The sequence below is a fragment of the Oncorhynchus mykiss genome, chromosome 15 (assembly GCF_013265735.2).
Source record: "Oncorhynchus mykiss isolate Arlee chromosome 15, USDA_OmykA_1.1, whole genome shotgun sequence".
NCBI classification, from domain to species: Eukaryota; Metazoa; Chordata; class Actinopteri; order Salmoniformes; family Salmonidae; genus Oncorhynchus; species Oncorhynchus mykiss.
Genome location: NC_048579.1, coordinates 15,978,492 through 15,998,759, shown reverse-complemented (window position 1 = coordinate 15,998,759; position 20,268 = coordinate 15,978,492). Strand labels below are relative to the sequence as shown.

Here is a 20,268-nt window from a genome sequence, read left to right as displayed (position 1 = left end):
AGCAGGCTCCCTACATCACTATTCATTAATAAGCAGGCTCCCTACATCACTATTCATTAATAAGCAGGCTCCCTACATCACTATTCATTAATAAGGAGGCTCCCTACATCACTATTCATTAATAAGCAGGCTCCCTACATCACTATTCATTACTGCTGTCAGTGCCTGCTATCTGCTATTCCCAATGATGTTATTTGTTTAGTAAAATACAGCAGAATTTACCCTCCCCTTTGACTGTTACCTCAATGTTTCTAACGGTTTCTCCCTCCCTCTCTTTCTATCTCTTGTTTCAGAGGAAATAAAGGAAGATTCTGAAAAATTAAGGTACGTTTGTTTTAATTCTGTTCAGGAAAACATCCAGGTTAATTTACGTGATTTACTGAATGTCTCTGCCTGTACAGTTCTTGTACATTTGAACGCTTGTTTTGAAAGCAAACCTCGCCTTAGCGTGCCCTTGAGTATAAAGTGTGTGTGTGTGTGTGTGTGTCCTCCAGTGTGTTTATTTGTCTCTCCAGCTGGTCTACTTCTAAAAGCCCTTCTCCCTGTCATTAATGGCTTTTTTCATGGACCCCTGTCTAGTGCCCGGCTCTAACCTGTGTGTGTGTGTGTGTGTGTGTGTGTGTGTGTGTGTGTGTGTGTGTGTGTGTGTGTGTGTGTGTGTGTGTGTGTGTGTGTGTGTGTGTGTGTGTGTGTGTGTGTGTGTGTGTGTGTGTGTGTGTGTGTGTGTGTGTGTGTGTGTGTGTGTGTGTTAGAGAGGGAGAGGGAGAAATGGAAAGAAAGAAAAGCTGGCTTTCACCTGGGTGTGTTTGTGGAGCTTTTCTGCCCGGTAACTGGGTCTGAGGAATGAAATGTACCATGAGTACCAGTCCTTTCCTCCTCCTCTTTCTCTCCCTCCATTTCCCTTCTTATCTCTGTATCTCTCCCCCTCGAGAGACCCACAACAGAACTGGATGATCAGGGCTGGATCACAATGTTCCAGCTAGGCTAGCTCTGCCAAAATGAGACCCCTGGGGTTGGCTAGGGGAGCTAGGCTGGGGGTGGGTAAGGAGAGGTGGGCTGAGGGGGTGGGTAGAGGAGCTAAGCTGGGGGGTGGGTAGAGGAGATAGGCTGAGGGGGTGTCTAGAGGAGCTAGGCTGAGGGGGTGTCTACAGGAGCTAGGCTGAGGGGGTGTCTAGAGGAGCTAGGCTGAGGGGGTGTCTAGAGGAGCTAGGCTGAGGGGGTGTCTAGAGGAGCTAGGCTGAGGGGGTGGCTAGAGGAGCTAGGCTGAGGGGGTGGGTAGGGAGAGGTGGGCTGAGGGGGTGGCTAGAGGAGCTAAGCTGGGGGGTGGGTAGAGGAGATAGGCTGAGGGGGTGTCTAGAGGAGCTAGGCTGAGGGGGTGTCACAATGTTCCAGCTAGGCTAGCTCTGCCAAAATGAGACCCCTGGGGTCGGCTAGGGGAGCTAGGCTGGGGGTGGGTAAGGAGAGGTGGGCTGAGGGGGTGGGTAGAGGAGCTAAGCTGGGGGGTGGGTAGAGGAGATAGGCTGAGGGGGTGTCTAGAGGAGCTAGGCTGAGGGGGTGTCTAGAGGAGCTAGGCTGAGGGGGTGTCTAGAGGAGCTAGGCTGAGGGGGTGTCTAGAGGAGCTAGGCTGAGGGGGTGTCTAGAGGAGCTAGGCTGAGGGGGTGGCTAGAGGAGCTAAGCTGAGGGGGTGGCTAGAGGAGCTAGGCTGAGGGGGTGGGTAGGGAGAGGTGGGCTGAGGGGGTGGCTAGAGGAGCTGGGCTGAGGGGGTGGCTAGAGGAGCTAGGCTGAGGGTGTGGGTAGAGGAGCTAAGCTGAGGGTGTGGGTAGAGGAGCTAAGCTGAGGGTGTGGGTAGAGGAGCTAAGCTGGGGGGTGGGTAGAGGAGCTAAGCTGGGGGGTGGGTAGAGGAGCTAGGCTGAGGGGGTGGGTAGGGGAGCTAGGCTGAGGGGGTGGGTAGAGGAGCTAGGCTGAGGGGGTGGGTAGGGAGAGGTGGGCTGAGGGGGTGGCTAGAGGAGCTAGGCTGAGGGGGTGGGTAGGGAGAGGTGGGCTGAGGGGGTGGCTAGAGGAGCTAGGCTGAGGGGGTGGGTAGAGGAGCTAAGCTGGGGGGTGGGTAGGGAGAGGTGGGCTGAGGGGGTGGCTAGAGGAGCTAGGCTGAGGGGGTGGGTAGAGGAGCTAAGCTGGGGGGTGGGTAGGGAGAGGTGGGCTGAGGGGGTGGCTAGAGGAGCTAGGCTGAAGGGGTGGGTAGAGGAGCTAGGCTGAGGGGGTGGGTAGAGGAGCTAGGCTGAGGGGGTGGGTAGGGAGAGGTGGGCTGAGGGGGTGGCTAGAGGAGCTAGGCTGAGAGGGTGGGTAGGGAGAGGTCGGCTGAGGGGGTGGCTAGAGGAGCGAGGCTGAGGGGGTGGGTAGGGAGAGGTGGGCTGAGGGGGTGGCTAGAGGAGCTAGGCTGAGGGGGTGGGTAGAGGAGCTAAGCTGGGGGGTGGGTAGGGAGAGGTGGGCTGAGGGGGTGGCTAGAGGAGCTAAGCTGGGGGGTTGGTAGGGAGAGGTGGGCTGAGGGGGTGGCTAGAGGAGCGAGGATGAGGGGGTGCGTAGGGAGAGGTGGGCTGAGGGGGTGGGAAGAGGGAGGTGGGTTAGGTGGGAGGGCCGATTCACTGGATCGTACAGACACTGTATCTAAGCTTTCTCCCACAGATGACTTGCCCAAATGGGCTCATTTTTGGTGGGGGAGGAGGAGGGATGCAGGGAGTCCATATACAGACACCTAACCTTTCACTAAGGTGCCCTGCCCTCCAGGTTTCAGAAAAGTAATAAGAAACACTCCTAACATCACTAATCCCCAAGGATCTTTTGTACGCTAAATATATTGTTAGCTTTCTCTCGTCTGGCTAAACCTACATTTATGTAAATTATGAACATGATCAGGTAAATCCTGTATGTTGCTTATTAGAGGGGAGAACGCATGCTGAACAGGGAGGATCTCAGGGACTCATGACTCAGACCCATGCGTAGAATTAGCATAAGTAGAATGGACATTACCATTCAAAACAACGTCTGGAGGCTTTATTGGTTGTTATATTTGAAATACTCAATCATGCTTATCATATCATCTTTCAGAATTCTGTATGCTTTCTCTTCTCTTCCTTATCCACCTCTTTCTCTCTCTCCCACTCTCTCGCTCTCACTTTCTCGTTCTCTCCCGCACTCTTTCTCTCACTCTTTCTCTCCTGCTCTCTCTCTCGTGTACCACTGCACTCTGCGAGGTTATCCCTCTAAAGAACCTGAAGTCATCCCTTTCTCTCTGCCAAGACAAACACAGCCCTTCCCTTCTCTCTCTCCCCCTCTCTCTTCTCTCATGTCCTCCATCCTAGGATCAGAGCTCAGTGCAGTCTGGGTGTGGTTGTTCTGCTGAATAATATTTTAGCCCACAGCCAAGGACACCTGGTTTAGATCTATAATATTTTAGCCCTCAGCCTCCCGAATGACGCAGGGGTCTAAGGCACTGCATCTCAATGCTAGAGGCGTCACAACAGACCCTGGTTCGTTCCCGGGCTGTATCACAACTGGCCGTGTTCGGGAGTCCCATAGGGCGGCGCACAATTGGCCCAGCGGCGTCCGGGTTAGGAGAGGGTTTGGTCTTGCCTAGTTTAAAACATAAATAAACAGCCAAGGACCCCTGGTTTAGATGTGTAATATTTTAGCCCACAGCCAAGGACCCCTGGTTTAGATGTATAATATTTTAGCCCACAGCCAAGGACCCCTGGTTTAGATGTGTAATATTTTAGCCCACAGCCAAGGATCCCTGGTTTAGATGTATAATATTTTAGCCCACAGCCAAGGACCCCTGGTTTAGATGTATAATATTTTAGCCCACAGCCAAGGACCCCTGGTTTAGATGTGTAATATTTTAGCCCACAGCCAAGGATCCCTGGTTTAGATGTATAATATTTTAGCCCACAGCCAAGGATCCCTGGTTTAGATGTATAATATTTTAGCCCATAGCCATGAACCCCTGGTTTAGATGTATAATATTTTAGCCCACAGCCAAGGACCCCTGGTTTAGATCTGGCATCCATAAAGACAGACAACACTTACAAATATGGCTTTTTCCTTGGTTTTATTCCTTAGCAACAGTCACAAGGATGCAATTTTGTCCACAAAGGCTTTTGACAGCATAAAGACAGTCAACAGAGTCGGAGCTGAGAGCATTATTATCAAGTGTATGACACCATGGATCTCTCATACTTTGCAGTTGTGTTTCTTTGTAAAAGTTAGCTGCTTACAGTGAATTAAATTGAGCTGCATACAGCACATGTATAAATACGTAAACAGTACACTGTTAGTAGTCTGTGCATGCTAGAATAAATGTTGGTTTAAATCTAGGTTATATTTTTATCATGCTTTGAGTAGAGGACAGACTAGGTTGTATGATCTTGGTTTGCTTTTCCCTTGGTCTCTTCTCTCCAGTCCTCCTCCAGACAGCAAATCAGATTCTAGCACTCTTCCGCCAATCAAATCAAAGACCAGCTTTGTCGAGGCCGACAAGTACTTCCTGCCGTTTGAGTTGGCATGTCAGTCCAAATGTCCCCGCATCGTCATCACATCACTAGACTGTTTACAGGTCAGTGGCAGAGGAGGTCAGGACGTGACCCCTGTTTGTCTATGCTACAGGTTCTATTCATTGGCGGTTCTCCTCCATTAATGATATGTCTTTATTGCTTCGTTCATACATAGTACAGTTCATGTGTATATGGGGTGTTTCTGAATAGGATTCAAGAGTTGTGTTTTTCTGACTGTCTTCCTCTGTGTGTTTTGGGTGTGTCTTGTAGAAGCTGATAGCGTACGGCCACCTGACAGGCAGCGGTCCAGACAGCGCAGCCCCGGGCAAGAAGCTCATTGACAGGATCATCGAGACCATCTGCGGCTGCTTCCAGGGACCACAGACAGATGAGGGGGTGCAGCTACAGATCATTAAGGTCGGCTACTGCAGTTCTATGGTCTCTCTGCTGGGAACTGGGTGTGTTTTGGATACTGTGTCCTGCTATTGTTGGTTTCTGTGCTTTCCTGCATGGGGATTAGAATCATGAATAGTGTTATATATCTGTATAGTGAGTCTGTCTGTGTGTTACGTTCACCTGTAGACAGAAGGGTAGTGGTTAAGGGAAGTGCACTAAGCAGTGGATGAGAGAAGTACACTGAGGTTAATGCACTAAGTAGTGATGGATGACGAGAAGTGCACTTAGCAGTGGTTGAGGGAGGTGTACAGATCTACTATCTTAATTTGATCACTATGTTGTCACAGAGAATTTCCTGCATAGCAGGAAATGAAAATTGTAGTGTATTCAAGGTTTAACAAGTATTCTAAAGTTTGTAATTTCCAATTTAAAGTTTCAAAATTGATTTGCCTTAGCAAAAAATGTATCAAATATCCATTCATTTTAGTCTACATAATAATTCACATTTCCTGTTGCTGCAAGATGACTTTCCTGCTGTGAGAAGGGTCATATTAAGACTGCTAAGAAGTGATGACTGACAGTAAGTGCTGTGAGTCAGAGGGCCTGATGTCTTGCAGGAGCAGTGTTCTTTCCTAGTACAGTACTCCTTGCTGTGAAACACCAGCCCAAATCTCAGCCTCTATCCTTAATCTGCTGTCAGCTCAGTTTGGCTCAGCTCAGCGCATCTTGGCTCAGCTCAGCTCGGCCCAGTATAGCTGTGTTTGTGTTGTTCCTGCTGGGAGGAGGGGGTCAGAGATGTGAGATGCAGAGGACTGTAGCTCTGTTTGTAATCTATTCATCGTGCCTTTCACACAAATCATTTATGCTATGAGTAGCCATGAAAGACCGTGATAAACTATGAATGAATGAATCTTTCTCCCTCTCCCCTTCTTTCCCTCTCACCCGCCCCCCACCCCCCACCAGGCCCTGTTGACGGCGGTGACCTCACAGCACATAGAGATTCACGAGGGCACGGTGCTGCAGGCGGTCAGGACCTGCTACAACATCTACCTAGCCAGCAAGAACCTCATCAACCAGACCACAGCCAAGGCCACACTCACTCAGATGCTCAACGTCATCTTCGCCCGCATGGAGAACCAGGCAGTAAGTCCCGCTCTGAGACGCATGCTAAGGTCCCAGTGTCCACACTAACAAAAGCACTTAGAATGCATGATGTCAAATAGATGGCTTCATTTGAAGTGGTGTGTTAGTGTGGATATTGAAACAGGGCTACAGACTGATAGAGATACTGTACTGAGGGGAAAGGGAAGAGACAGACACACACAGAGGGAAAGAGAGGGTAACTCTTTATTTGAGCACTTCAAATCAAAATATGTTTTGTCACATATGCTTGGTAAACACTAACAGTGAAATGCTTACTTACGGGCCCTTCCCAACAATGCAGAGAGAAAAATATATAAATAATTCCGTCCTAAAGCATGGGTTACGCGGTCATAATCATGACATAGAAGATGAATAAGGTGGCGTAAGGGTTTATGTGTCAGGCTACAGTTAGGCTAAACATGGCTAGCTTGACAGCTACATAACCAATCTAAGTTGATATAACCTGACTGACTTTTTCTAACTTCCATCATGCTGATGACAGTATAACATCCACTTTCTGACCAGAGGTTCAAGTAAGGTGTGAAGCTTTGCTCTAATCATCTTTCTCTAATATCATCTTTTTATTTTCCGATTGACACTTCTCCCCCCTACGGACACATAGCTTACAAATCACAAGATATCTTGGTCTCTGGCTTCCAGAAAACGTGACCGCCAGGTAAAGCCAACAGGACTGCCTTGACTTGCATGATCTGAACTCTGAACTGTGCTCATTCGGCTCCTTCCGTCCATCTATCCATCCATCTATCTATCTATCTCTTTCTCCTCCTCTGTTCCAGCTATGGGGCAGATGTGCATTGTGGTTGCGCTGTGCTTGCTGTGGCTTCAGTTCTGTTGCCTGCAAATCATTATCTTTTCTTCAGCACCGATTTCCATTTTAGATTGTATTCACTCGCCTGTGTAGTTGTGTGTGTGTGTGTGTGTGTGTGTGTGTGTGCTCATACCAGGCGACAGAGCCTTTCAACTGGTTTTCTGTTTGCATTGTGTGTGTTTGGGCTTAACCCTCTTGATTAAGAAATAGAGACACACACGTCCCATCCTCAGAAGTGATATGGAGCGTATTGTGTGGTGTTTTCATTGCAGGGCTCAGTGGGTTAATATAGCTGGCAGAATCTGAGGTGACATTTCTGTAATCAGCTTCATGTGCTCTACCTCTCCCCTGGTTCTGCATCTCACTGCGTTTGTCTAGGGTTTTTACCATCCTAGTAATTCGATGTTGATAGTTTCATTCATCCCTTTTAAATAGAGCATCGTATCATTGAATTTGAGAGTTGATAGAATTTAATGTAAATGTAATGTCATCATTATAGTAGAGAGAGCAGTAGTGTTGACACAATGGCTTTTAGAGCAAGACAGTTTGAGAGCAGCCTTTCAGGTAAACAAATGGAGAGGCACCTCCATTTCTCTGTGTGTGTGTGTGTGTGTGTGTGTGTGTGTCTAGCGTCTAGCTGCCACAGAGATAATGGTGCTACATGACTCTGCCATGTCTGATATGAGGAGTCTCTCTCCCACCTGGAGTCTGTGAGCTGCATACTAAAAACGGCTGGCTGGGTTTGTCAATGCCAGCACAACCTCTACTAATTTTCTTTCTTTATTTAACCTTTCTTTAGCCAGGAAAGTGGTTGAGAGCAAATTCTCTTACGTTAATAACCTAAAAATGCCCCATGTTGGCTGGATAGGAATAGGGGAAATGTCTATAGCCTGGTGTTAGAGAAGGTGTATCATTCACATTCATATGGGTATTTGCTTTCCATTCCTAACCGGTGTCTTTCCTCTGAATCATGTGTTCATCATCAGGTGGCTTAGTTTTTCAGTTATTTTAACATGATTTGTGCATCACACCTACTACACATGCAGTACCCCTACTACACATGCAGTACCCCTACTACACATGCAGTACCCCTACTACACATGCAGTACCCCTACTACACATGCAGTACCCCTACTACACATGCAGTATCCCTACTACACATGCAGTACCCCTACTACACATGCAGTACCCCTACTACACATGCAGTACCCCTACTACACATGCAGTACCCCTACTACACATGCAGTACCCCTACTACGCATGCAGTACCCCTACTACAAATGCTGCACCCCTACTACACATGCAGCACACCTACTACACATGCAGCACACCTAGTACACATGCATTAACCCTACTACACATGCAGCACCCCTACTACACATGCAGTACCCCTACTACACATGCAGCACACCTACTACACACGTACCACACCTACACATGCAGCACCCCTACTACACATGCAGTACCCCTACTACACATGCAGCACGCCTACTACACACGTACCACACCTACACATGCAGCACCCCTACTACACATGCAGTACCCCTACTAAACATGCAGTACCCCTACTACACATGCAGCACCCCTACTACACATGCAGTACCCCTACTACACATGCAGCACCCCTACTACACATGCAGCATTCCCACTGCACATGCAGTACCCCTACTACACATGCAGTACCCCTACTACACATGCAGTACCCCTACTACACATGCAGTACCCCTACTACACATGCAGCACCCCTACTAAACATGCAGCACCCCTACTACACATGCAGCCTGATTGATAGCTTGGTTGAAAGAATTAAGATTTTTCAGTGAAATACATTATTTTCTTAGAATTGTGTATTCTCGTGCCACTGTATACTATAACAGAAATGTTTATGATGTGTATATTTATAGGTTCAAATGAGCGTACACACACATCAACATCAGTGATACATCAACCAGGAGAACATGCAGTATGAATGCATTTTAGACCAAAAATACTTTGCCTCCTTCTCTGCACTGAAATGGCCCAGTTTATATAAGCATGAAGGGATGCTTTGGCTCATACTTGTTTTGACAGCATGTCCTACCGTATGACTGCTCATTCATAAACACATTTTCGACAGTCCTGATGTTAAAATAGCCTTGCAGATTCTCAGTGTCCTGCTGTCTCCGCCTGGAAAACTGTGATTCCGAAGCTGTCATTTGTTGCTTCCTGATCTGACAATGGCTTTGGGGTCGGAACAACCTTAGGGAACATTTGAGCACTTGTTCAGGCTTGTATTTGATTTAATGAGTTTGTGTACATTATGTTAACACATTTCTCTGTGTGTGCGACTGTGTGTGTGTGTGAATTTGGCTTTGTCTGTGTGTGTGTGGTTGTATGTGGCTACGCTGGGTTATACTCTGTCTTGGTCTTTGGATGTGTGTCTGTGTCCCATCCCCTTCCCCTCCCTAGCTCCAGGAGGCCAAGCAGATGGAGAGGGAGAAGCACCGGCAGCACTCCCCAGTCACCCAGCAACAGGAACAGGAACAGGACTCGCCCCAGCTCCAGCAGCACACCTATCCCACAGCCAAGGGCCTTCCTCGGGAGGCCAACGGCCCCACCACCCCCTCTACACCCACGCCCACCTCCACCCCCTCCACTCCCTCCACATCTACACCTGCCCCGGCCCCTAAGGGCAGCACGGCTGGGGCAGGGGACCCCCAAGAGGGCCAGGGGGCCACGGAGGAGAACCAGGGGGCCACAGAGGAGGAGCAGGCATTGCAGGGGGAACCGGGGGCGGTTTATGAGAGCACGAACCCAGAGAATGGCTCTGAGTTCAGCACAGCAGAGAACCACCAGACAGAGGCAGACCAGCCCACAGGGTTGGGTAGGTTACTTTCTAATTGTAATCCATTACAGTTACTAGTTACCTGTCCGAAATTGTAATCGTTTCATTCATTTTTGGATTACCAAAACTCAGTAACGTAATCTGATTATATTAAGTAACATTTTTAAGTAATCTGAAAGTATGTTACCAATTGAACAACATCTATTGCAGGATAAATCAATGTTAAAGTTTACATAGCTGGCCATATATAGATGTTAAATTTTACTTTATGGGTTGGTTGTATGGGCTTCTTCTAACCAATTGCTTTCCACTACATATAATATGCTTAAATTATATCTTTACATTAATATATAGAATTTATCAAATGGATGCAGCAACTACAGATACTTAAAGGGGCAATCAAAAGTGTGTGAGTTTGAGCATGTGTCCATTAGGTCCATGGATGTATATTTTTATCAGCATGAATTAGATTGAGTAATAAAACCCCTACTTTTATTCCATAGGCTGGGATCCGCACTATGCAGTTGTTGCTAGAGCACATTTTTCACTGGCTGTCCACTGGTTTCAAAAACAATGATTGATAGGCAGCTTAAACTTCTTGAATTCAACCATTATTGGGTTTAAATACACATTTAGATTTGTGAACTGTCATCCACAACAACCACAATCCGTATAGCACAAATAGCTACATTTATTTATTTATTATTTAACCTTTATTTAACTAGGCAAGTCAGTTAAGAACAAATTATTATTTACAATGACGGCCTACATAAAGGCAAAATGTTTAAAAAAATATATATATATAATATATCAATAACATATAAATACAGGACAAAACACACATCACGACAAGAGACAACACAACACTACATAAAGAGAGACCTAAGACAACAACATAACAAGGCAGCAACATATGACAACACAGCATGGTAGCATCACAACATGACAACAACATGGTAGCAGCACAAAACATGGTATAAAAATTATTGGGCACAGACAACAGCACAAAGGGCAAGAAGGTAGAGACAACAATGCATCACGCAAAGCAGCCACAACTGTCAGAGAGAGAACTGTAAGAGTGTCCATGATTGAGTCTTTGAATGAAGAGATTGACATAAAACTGTCCAGTTTGAGTGTTTGTTGCAGCTCGTTCCAGTCGCTAGCTGCAGCGAGCTGAAAAGACGAGTGATCCAGGGATGTGTGTGCTTTGGGGACCTTTAACAGAATGTGACTGGCAGAACGGGTGTTGTATGTGGATGATGAGGGCTGCAGTAGATATCTCAGATAGGGGGAAGTGAGGCCTAAGATGGTTTTATAAATAAGCATCAACCCGTGGGTCTTGAGACGGGTATACAGAGATGACCAGTTTACAGAGGAGTATAGAGTGCAGTGATGTGTCCTGTAAGGAGCATTGTTGGCAAATCTGATGACCAAATGGTAAAGAACATCTAGCCGCTCGAGAGCACCCTTGCCTGCTGATCTATAAATTATGTCTCCATAATATAGCATGGGTAGGATGGTCATCTGAATCAGGGTTAGTTTGGCAGCTGGGGTGAAAGAGGGGGCGATTTATGATAGAGGAATCCAAGTCTAGATTTAACTTTAGCCTGCAGCTTTGATATGTGCTAAGCGATGGACAGTGTACAATCTAGCCATACTCCCAAGTACTTGTAAGAGGTGACTTCTAAACCCTCAGAAGTAGTCATTACACCTGTGGGAAGAGGGGCGTTCTTCTTACCAAACCACATGGCCTTTGTTTTGGAGGTGTTCAGAACAAGATTAAGGGCAGAGAAAGCTTGTTGGACACTAAGAAAGCTTTGTTGTAGAGCATTTAACACAAATTCCGGGGAGGGGCAAGCTGAATATAAGACAGTATCATCTGCATATAAATGGATGAGAGAGCTTCCTACTGCTATGTTGTTGATGTATGTTGTTCATGTAAATTAAGAAGAGCGTGGGGCCTATGATTGAGCCTTGGGGTGCTCCCTTGGTGACAGGCAGTGGCTGAGACAGCAGATTTTCTGACTTTACACACTGCACTCTTTGAGAGAGGTAGTTAGCAAACCAGGCCAAAGACCCCTCAGAGACACCAATACTTGGTCCACAAGCATGGAATGGTCTACCATATCAAAAGCTTTGGCCAAGTCAATAAAAATAGCAGCACAACATTGCTTAGAATGAAGGGCAATGGTGACATCATTGAGGACCTTTAAGGTTGCAGTGACATATCCATAACCTGAGTGGAAACCAGATTGCATACCAGAGAGAGTACTATAGACATCAAGAAATTCTTGCTCTTTTCCCTCGATCCAACAAACACATTTGGTGTATCATCATAGTGGTCTCTGACTTGTGTTCAGACTCGCTCAGGTGGAACAAACTTAAACTTCTGCCTTTTTTCAATGCTGATTTGAATGTCATTCAGTAAATAGAGAAGTGCCAAACATTTATTTTTGCAAACATCCTTTTTAAAAGTAATCCTCGAAGTAATCATCTAGTTTTTCAAAAGTATCTGTAATCTAAATACAGTATTTTAGCTTGTTATGTAACGATTACAATTGCCAGTTTTTGTAATCCCTTACTTGTAAATGATTACATGTAATCCGTTACTCCCCTCAACCTGCCAGGCCAGAGCAGCATCACAGAGTGAGCTTCATCTTAGAGCAGACATTTTTTATTTATTTATTTTATTTCACCTTTATTAAACCAGGTAGGCCAGTTGAGAACAAGTTCTCATTTACAACTGCGACCTGGCCAAGATAAAGCAAAGCAGTGCGACACAAACAACAACACAGAGTTACACATGGAATAAACAAATGTACAGTCAATAACACAATAGAAGGAAAAAAAATCTATATATAGTGTGTGCAAATGGCGTGAGGTAAGGAAATAAATAGACCATAGTAGTGAGTAAGTACAATTTAGCAAATTAACACTGGAGTGATAGATGTGCAGATGATGATGTGCAAGTAGAAATAATGGTGTGCAAAAGAACAAAGTAAATAAAGACAATATGGGGATGAGTTAGGTAGATTGGGTGGGCTATTTACAGGTGGGCTGTGTACAGCTGCAGTGATTGGTAAGCTGCTCAGATAGCTGATGCTTAAAGTTAGTGAGGGAGATATAAGTCTCCAACTTCAGTGATTTTTGCAATTCGTTCCAGTCATTGGCAGAAGAAAGGCGGCTAAATGAGTTGTTAGCTTTGGGGATGACCAGTGAAATATGCCTGCTGGAGCGCGTGCTACCGGTGGGTGTTGTTATCGTGACCAGTGAGCTGAGATAAGACAGAGCTTTACCTAGCAAAGACTAGCCAGTGGGTCTGGCGACTAATATGTAGCGGGGGCCAGCCAACGAGAGCATACAGGTCGCAGTGGTGGGTGGTATATGGTGACAAAACGGATAGCACTGTGATAGACTGCATCCAGTTTGCTGAGTAGAGTGTTGAAGGCTATTTTTTAAATGACATCGCCGAAGTCGAGGATTGGTAGGATAGTCAGGTTTACGAGGGTATGTTTGGCAGCATGAGTCAAGGAGGCTTTGTTGCGAAATAGGAAGCCGATTCTAGATTTAATTTTGGATTGGAGATGTTTAATATGAGTCTGGAAGGAGAGTTTACAGTCTAACCAGACACCTAGGTATTTGTAGTTGTCCACATATTCTAAGTCAAAACCATCCAGAGTAGTGATGCTGGATGGGCGGGCGGGTGCGGGCAGTGATCAGTCGAAAAGCATGCATTTAGTTTTACTAGCGTTTAAGAGCAGTTTGAGGCCACGGAAGAAGTGTTGTAAGGCATTGAAGCTTGTTTGGAGGTTAGTTAACAGTGTCCAAAGGGCCAGATGTATACAGAATGGTGTCGTCTGCATAGAGGTGGATCAGAGAATCACCAGCAGCAAGAGCGACATCATTGATATGTACAGAGATAAGTCGGCCCGAGAATTGAACCCAGTGGTACCCCCATAGAGACTGCCAGAGGTCAGGACAACAGGCCCTCCGATTTGACACACCCAACTCTATCTGAGAAGTACTTGGTGAACCACATACAGATAGACAAGGACACAGTGTGTCACACACAATCATATCATATCATACTCATATCGGCAGTCAGGTTGAAGTTCACACGGACTCTCATTCTCACGCAGTACTTTGTACCATAGTGGATGGAAGTGTATTGATCATAGACACATCCAGGGTATTGTTCTAGACTGGTATCTTGGCTGCTTTAGACAGTAACAAAGCCTCAAACTTGAGATTTTCATGTACTCAATATTGGTAGAATATTTAGTGTGTGTTAAATAAGCATTTGATGAGACATCTTTCTCTTTAGACATTAATGAAGTAGTTTAAAGAAAATAACCTTCATAAAACCTTTCATTAGTGATTGAATGGGAGAGAGGATAGAAGAGTTTGGCACCCAGTGAGTGGAGATGCAGCCAAAGATTCAGTAATCATTTTGTTAGCAAATTACACACACACACACACACACACACACCCATGCTCAATTCATTCAGTGAAGATGTGATAGCTGATGCCAGTGACGACTGTTTATCTTGTCAACTTTGAAGTCAAAGGGTAATGCCTCTCTGAGAAAACGCGTTCGTTACTCATTCTGCCAGTTTAAAGTTTATTGAGGTGCTTTTTGAATGTACTTTGACTAAAGTTGTACTTGTCCTGTGTTCAAGGTGCCGCTCAGCATGATCAGGAAGCAGTAGAGGAGGGGGAGGAGCCTAACTATGAGGAGAAACCCCAGGAGATCGTCCAGAGCATCCTACAAGAGGTCGTCAACACTGTTGTTGGAGGTAAGAGTCACTCTCTGGATCTGAAATAAGATTTCTGTCTGCGGTCAGTTAACTCAGGGTTTTCCCCAACTCAGTCCTGAGCCCTGCAGTACACAGATGATTCAAATCATCAAAACGTGATGATAAGTTTGTTATTTGAATCAGCTGTGTATTTCTAGGGCAAAAAACAAAACATGCACCCAGGGGTGGAGGAGTTTTTCTGATACTAATCATTTTCGAATGAAAATTTGTTGAAGTCTAGAGTTTAGACGTTACTATGTGTTAGCTTTTTTGTCCTACCTAGAGAGAGCGAGAGTTGTGTGTCTCAGTGCTATTTTGACCCCTGCATACTAAACCACTCCAAAGGGCAGTGCCTGAAACCTGGTCATATGTGTTCAGATGCCATGGAGTCCGCTGGTGAGACCGAGCTGCCCACAGAGGTCACGGAACCTGCTAAGGTCATCAATGAGGTCATCACCAAGGCAACAGCGATCACAGAGATGGTAGAAGACGAGGGGGACAGCGAGAACGTCCACGCCAATGGAATCCCCGGCACGCCCATCTCTGCCAGCTTCCCTCCGTCGCTGCCCGATGACAGGCTGTCTGTCTCCTCTAATGATACACAGGTGAGCGGGACTGACCTGACTGTCACCTTGGTTACACACTCCGCTCAACAAAGTAGTTTTGTGCTAGCCTGGGTGTCTGTCAGTCTGTCTGTTTTAGCAGAAGAATAAAACTGTTATTGCGTTTTTTTTATTGCGTTTAAGGTGTTTATCAATTTGTAAAAAGGAAATTGGAAAGTCATTGGTAACATGAGGAATTAAAGTGAGTCCATGAGGGGAGGGGCTATTCAATCTCTGTGCTACTGCAGATCAAAGTGTCTGTCTGCCAGTCGGGGTTGATTCCAACATGATTAATAGATACTCTAACATCTCCTCTCTTTTCAGCTTCTCAGGTTATTATAAGTAAGTCTGAGCACTGGATGTAATTATCTATGATTACAGTCTTACATGATCAAGGTTGAACAGATCTGCTAATAAGAACTATTTTATTTCAAAGTCTTTGTGTCAAGTGGAAAATACATTTTTGATCACAAGTAATGATAATTTACTCTTGAGCCTTGATTAAAAGTTTTTGATGTTGATCATCTGTTTGTGTTTCTGCATTAGGAGTTGGGAGCGACCACAGGCCCAGTACCAGGTGCTAAGTTCTCCCACATTCTCCAGAAGGATGCCTTCCTAGTGTTTAGATCGCTCTGCAAGCTGTCCATGAAGCCTCTGTCAGATGGTCCCCCAGACCCAAAGTAAGATGAGTTCTTGTATCCGAACGCCTATGATGGTTTTGTTTAAGATAATTGAATAGAGGAACAGTAGCTATAGTGCCTTAGTAGCATATTACAGGTTTATTTCTGGAGTGTGTTCCTTAGTTGAGTCATGCCTCGTGGAGTGTAGCCTAGTTATTATTAGTGGGGAGTGTTGTGACGGTTTGTGTGTGTGTTTGTATGAAGCATCACTCAGCTGATTTATTGGTTCTGGATCACTTCTTGTGCTCCTGCAGTTAAACAGCCTTCCTCTTCCTGTTTCTTCTCCCTCTTCTAAACATAATATATCTACATCTATATATCTATATCTATATATATATACAGTTGAAGTTGGAGGTTTACATACACTTAGGTTGGAGTCATTAAAAGTTGTTTTTAAACCACTCCACAAATTTCTTGTTAACAAACTATAGTTTTGGCAAGTCGGTTAGGACATCTACTTTGGCAATGACACAAGTCATTTTTCCAACAATGTTTTACAGACAGATTATTTCACTTATAATTCACTGCATCACAATTTCAGTGGGTCAGAAGTTGACATACACTAAGTTGACTGTGCTTTTAAACAGCTTGGAAAATTTCAGAAAATGATGTCATGGCTTTAGAAGCTTCTGATAGGCTAATTGACATAATTTGAGTCAATTGGAGGTACCTGTGGATGTATTTCAAGGCCTTCCTTCAACCTCAAATCAAATCAAAATCAATCAAATCAACAACAAAAATTGTCACATACACATGGTTAAGGAGATGTTAATGCGAGTGTAGCGAAATGGTTGTGCTTTTAGTTCCGACATTGTAGTAATAACCAACGTGTAATCTAACTAACAATTCCAAAACTACTACCTTATACACACAAGTGTAAAGGGATAAAGAATATGTACATAGATATATGAATGAGTGATGGTACAGAACGGCATAGGCAAGATGCAGTAGATGGTATCGAGTACAGTATATACATATGAGATGAGTAATGTAGGGTATGTAAACATATAAAAGTGGCATTGTTTAAAGTGGCTAGTGACACATGTATTACATAAAGGTGGCAAGATGCAGTAGATGGTATCGAGTACAGTATATACATATGAGATGAGTAATGAAGGGTATGTAAACATTATATTGGCATTGTTTAAAGGGGCTAGTGATACATTTTCTACATCAATCTTTCCAATATTAAAGTTGCTGGAGTTGAGTCAGTATGTTGGCAGCAGCCACTCAATGTTAGTGATGGCTGTTTAACAGTCTGATGGCCTTGAGAAAGAAGCTGTTTTTCAGTCTCTCGGTCCCCGCTTTGATGCACCTGTACTGACCTCGCATTCTGGATGATAGCGGGTGAACAGGCAGTGGCTCGGGTGGTTGTTGTCCTTGATGATCTTTATGGCCTTCCTGTGACATTGGGTGGTGTAGGTGTCCTGGAGGGCAGGTAGTTTACCCCCGGTGATGCGTTGTGCAGATCTCACTACCCTCTCGAGAACCTTATGGTTGTGGGCGGTGCAGTTGCCGTACCAGGCGGTGATACAGCCCGACAGGATGCTCTCGATTGTGACAAGCCGAATTTCTTCAGCCTCCTGAGGTTGAAGAGGCTGCTGCGCCTTCTTCACCACGCTGTCTGTGTGGGTGGACCAATTCAGTTTGTCCGTGATGTGTACGCCGAGGAACTTAAAACTTACTACCCTCCCCACTACTGTCCCGTCAATGTGGATAGGGGTTGCTCCCTCTGCTGTTTCCTGAAGTCCACAATCATCTCCTTTGTTTTTTTGACGTTGAGTGTGAGGTTATTTTCCTGACACCACACTCCGAAGGCCGTCTCGTCGTTGTTGGTAATCAAGCCTACCACTGTAGTGTCGTCTGCAAACTTGATGATTGAGTTGGAGGCGTGCATGGCCACGCAGTTGTGGGTGAACAGGGAGTACAGGAGAGGGCTCAGAACGCACCCTTGTGGGGCCCCAGTGTTGAGGATCAGCGGGGTGGAGATGTTGTTACCTACCCTCACCACCTGGGGGTGTCCTGTTAGGAAGTCCAGTACCCAGTTGCACAGGGCGGGGTCGAGACCCAGGGTCTCTAACTTGATGACGAGTTTGTAGGGTACTATGGTGTTAAATGCTGAGCTGTAGTTGATGAACAGCATTCTCATATAGGTATTCCTCTTGTCCAGATGGGTTAGGGCAGTGTGCAGTGTGGTTGTGATTGCGTCGTCTGTGGACCTATTGGGGCGGAAAGCAAATTGGAGTGGGTCTAGGGTGTCAGGTAGGGTGGAGGTGATATGGTCCTTGACTAGTCTCTCAAAGCACTTCATGATGACAGAAGTGAGTGCTACGGGGCGGTAGTCGTTTAGCTCCGTTACCTTAGCTTTCTTGGGAACAGGAACAATGGTGGCCCTCTTGAAGCATGTGGGAACAGCAGACTGGGATAAGGATTGATTGAATATGTCCGTAAACACACCAGCCAGCTGGTCTGCGCATGCTCTGAGGACGCGGTTGGGGATGCCGTCTGGGCCTGCAGCCTTGCGAGGGTTAACACGTTTAAATGTTTTACTCATGTCGGCTGCAGTGAAGGAGAGTCCGCATGTTTTGGTAGCGGGCCGTGTCCGTGGCACTGTATTGTCCTCAAAGAGAGCAAAGAAGTTGTTTAGTCTGTCTGGAAGCAAGACATCCTGGTCCGCGATGGGGCTGGTTTTCTTTTTGTAATCCGTGGTTGACTGTAGACCCTGCCACATACCTCTTGTGTCTGAGCCGTTGAATTGCGACTCTACTTTGTCTCTATACTGCCGCTTAGCTTGTTTGATTGCCTTGCGGCGGGAATAGCTACACTGCTTGTATTCAATCATGTTTCTGGTCACCTTGCCCTGGTTAAAAGCAGTGGTTTGTGCTTTCAGTTTCACGTGAATGCTGCCATCAATCCACGGTTTCTGGTTTGGGAATGTTTTAATAGTTGCTGTGGGTACGACATCGCCGATGCACTTGCTAATAAACTCGCTCACCGAATCAGCGTATTCATCAATGTTGTTGTTTGACGCAATGTGGAACATATCCCAGTCCACGTGATCGAAGCAATCTTGAAGCTTAGAATCAGATTGGTCGTACCAGCGTTGAACAGACCTGAGCGCGGGAGCTTCCTGTTTTAGTCTCTGTCTATAAGCAGGGAGCAACAAAATGGAGTCGTGGTCAGCTTTTCCGAAAGGAGGGCGGGGGAGGGCCTTATATGCTTCACGGTAGTTAGAGTAACAATGATCCAGGGTTTTACCAGCCCTGGTAGCACAATCGATATGATGATAGAATTTAGGGAGTCTTGTTTTCAGATTAGCCTTGTATAAAATCCCCAGCTACAATGAATGCAGCCTCAGGATATGTGGTTTCCAGTTTACATAGAGTCAAATAAAGTTTGTTCAGGGCCATCGATGTGTCTGCTTGGGGGGGGAATATATGCGGCTGTGATTATAATCGAAGAGAATTCTCTTGGTAGATAATGCCTCTTTGCTTGACATCATGGGAAAATCAAAAGAAATCAGCCAAGCCCTCAGAAAAAAAATTGTGACCTCCACAAGTCTGGTTCATACTTGGGAGCAATTTCCAAATGCCTGAAGGTACCACGTTCATCTGTACAAACAATAGTACGCAAGTATAAACACCATGGGACCACGCAGCCGGCATACTGCTCAGGAAGGAGACTTGTTCTGTCTCCTAGAGATGAACATACACTTGGTTGGAGTATATGTAACCAAAGTATGTAAACTTCCAACTTCAACTATATGTGTGTGTGTAATCTGATTTTGCCTCCCTACAAGTGAGATCACATTTGGGTTTTCTACAGTATGTTTTGCTGAGCTTGTTGCATTCAAAGAGGCATTTGATTTGCTGAATCTGATAGCTGTGTTTACATAACAGGATTTCCTGAATCTGGTTTCTATATGGTAACTCAATTCTGACTGTTTCAGTCTCCCATCTCTATCATTCTTCCCATGAGCTTTGTGGACTAACACTCTGCTCTGTTCTGATGGTGTTGTCGGGATTCTGTCTCAGAGCACAAGAGAGACGTTCCATCCAGACAATGGTGGAATGGAACCCTGTTGATCACGGGCTGTTGTCAGACGGGACTGAGAGGAAGGCGGTGTCATCACAGGCAGGGCTGTGCTAAGTGTCTGTCAGACAGAAGGCCTTTTCATCCACAGAGATTTACTCCATGACTGGCCCAGGTGATAACCCTGATAAAGACAGCTTGCTGTCTAAACGTTGGTAAATTCATTATTGCATCGGAGCTACTAGGGTGCAGATTTAGCCTTTCTTTGAAAGATATCCGGGATGACACACAGGAGGATGACACACAGGAGACCTGCTTTATCTGGAGATCAGCTGTACATATCACAACAGATGCTTTGAACTCAGTCTTATTATTGATTAGAAAGACTAAATCAGTATTGAATCCTGCTGTTGTAATTAGTT

The 20,268-nt window shown here is 45.6% G+C and overlaps 1 protein-coding gene across 4 annotated transcripts in view; it reads left to right on the top strand.

Moving 5' to 3' along the window:
• Positions 1-20,268, top strand: part of LOC110490929 (brefeldin A-inhibited guanine nucleotide-exchange protein 1) — a 97,047-nt gene that overhangs the window by 36,524 nt on the left and 40,255 nt on the right. For 2 of the 4 annotated variants that reach the window (XM_036943871.1, XM_036943870.1), the window contains exons 2-10: positions 294-324; positions 4,453-4,606; positions 4,815-4,961; positions 5,904-6,083; positions 6,706-6,759; positions 9,361-9,775; positions 14,416-14,532; positions 14,911-15,137; positions 15,681-15,814. In XM_036943871.1, coding sequence (XP_036799766.1) covers positions 294-324; positions 4,453-4,606; positions 4,815-4,961; positions 5,904-6,083; positions 6,706-6,759; positions 9,361-9,775; positions 14,416-14,532; positions 14,911-15,137; positions 15,681-15,814 — 1,459 coding nt within the window. The remainder of the gene's footprint in view (positions 1-293; positions 325-4,452; positions 4,607-4,814; positions 4,962-5,903; positions 6,084-6,705; positions 6,760-9,360; positions 9,776-14,415; positions 14,533-14,910; positions 15,138-15,680; positions 15,815-20,268) is intronic. The other 2 variants (XM_036943873.1, XM_036943872.1) reach the window with 1 other exon arrangement.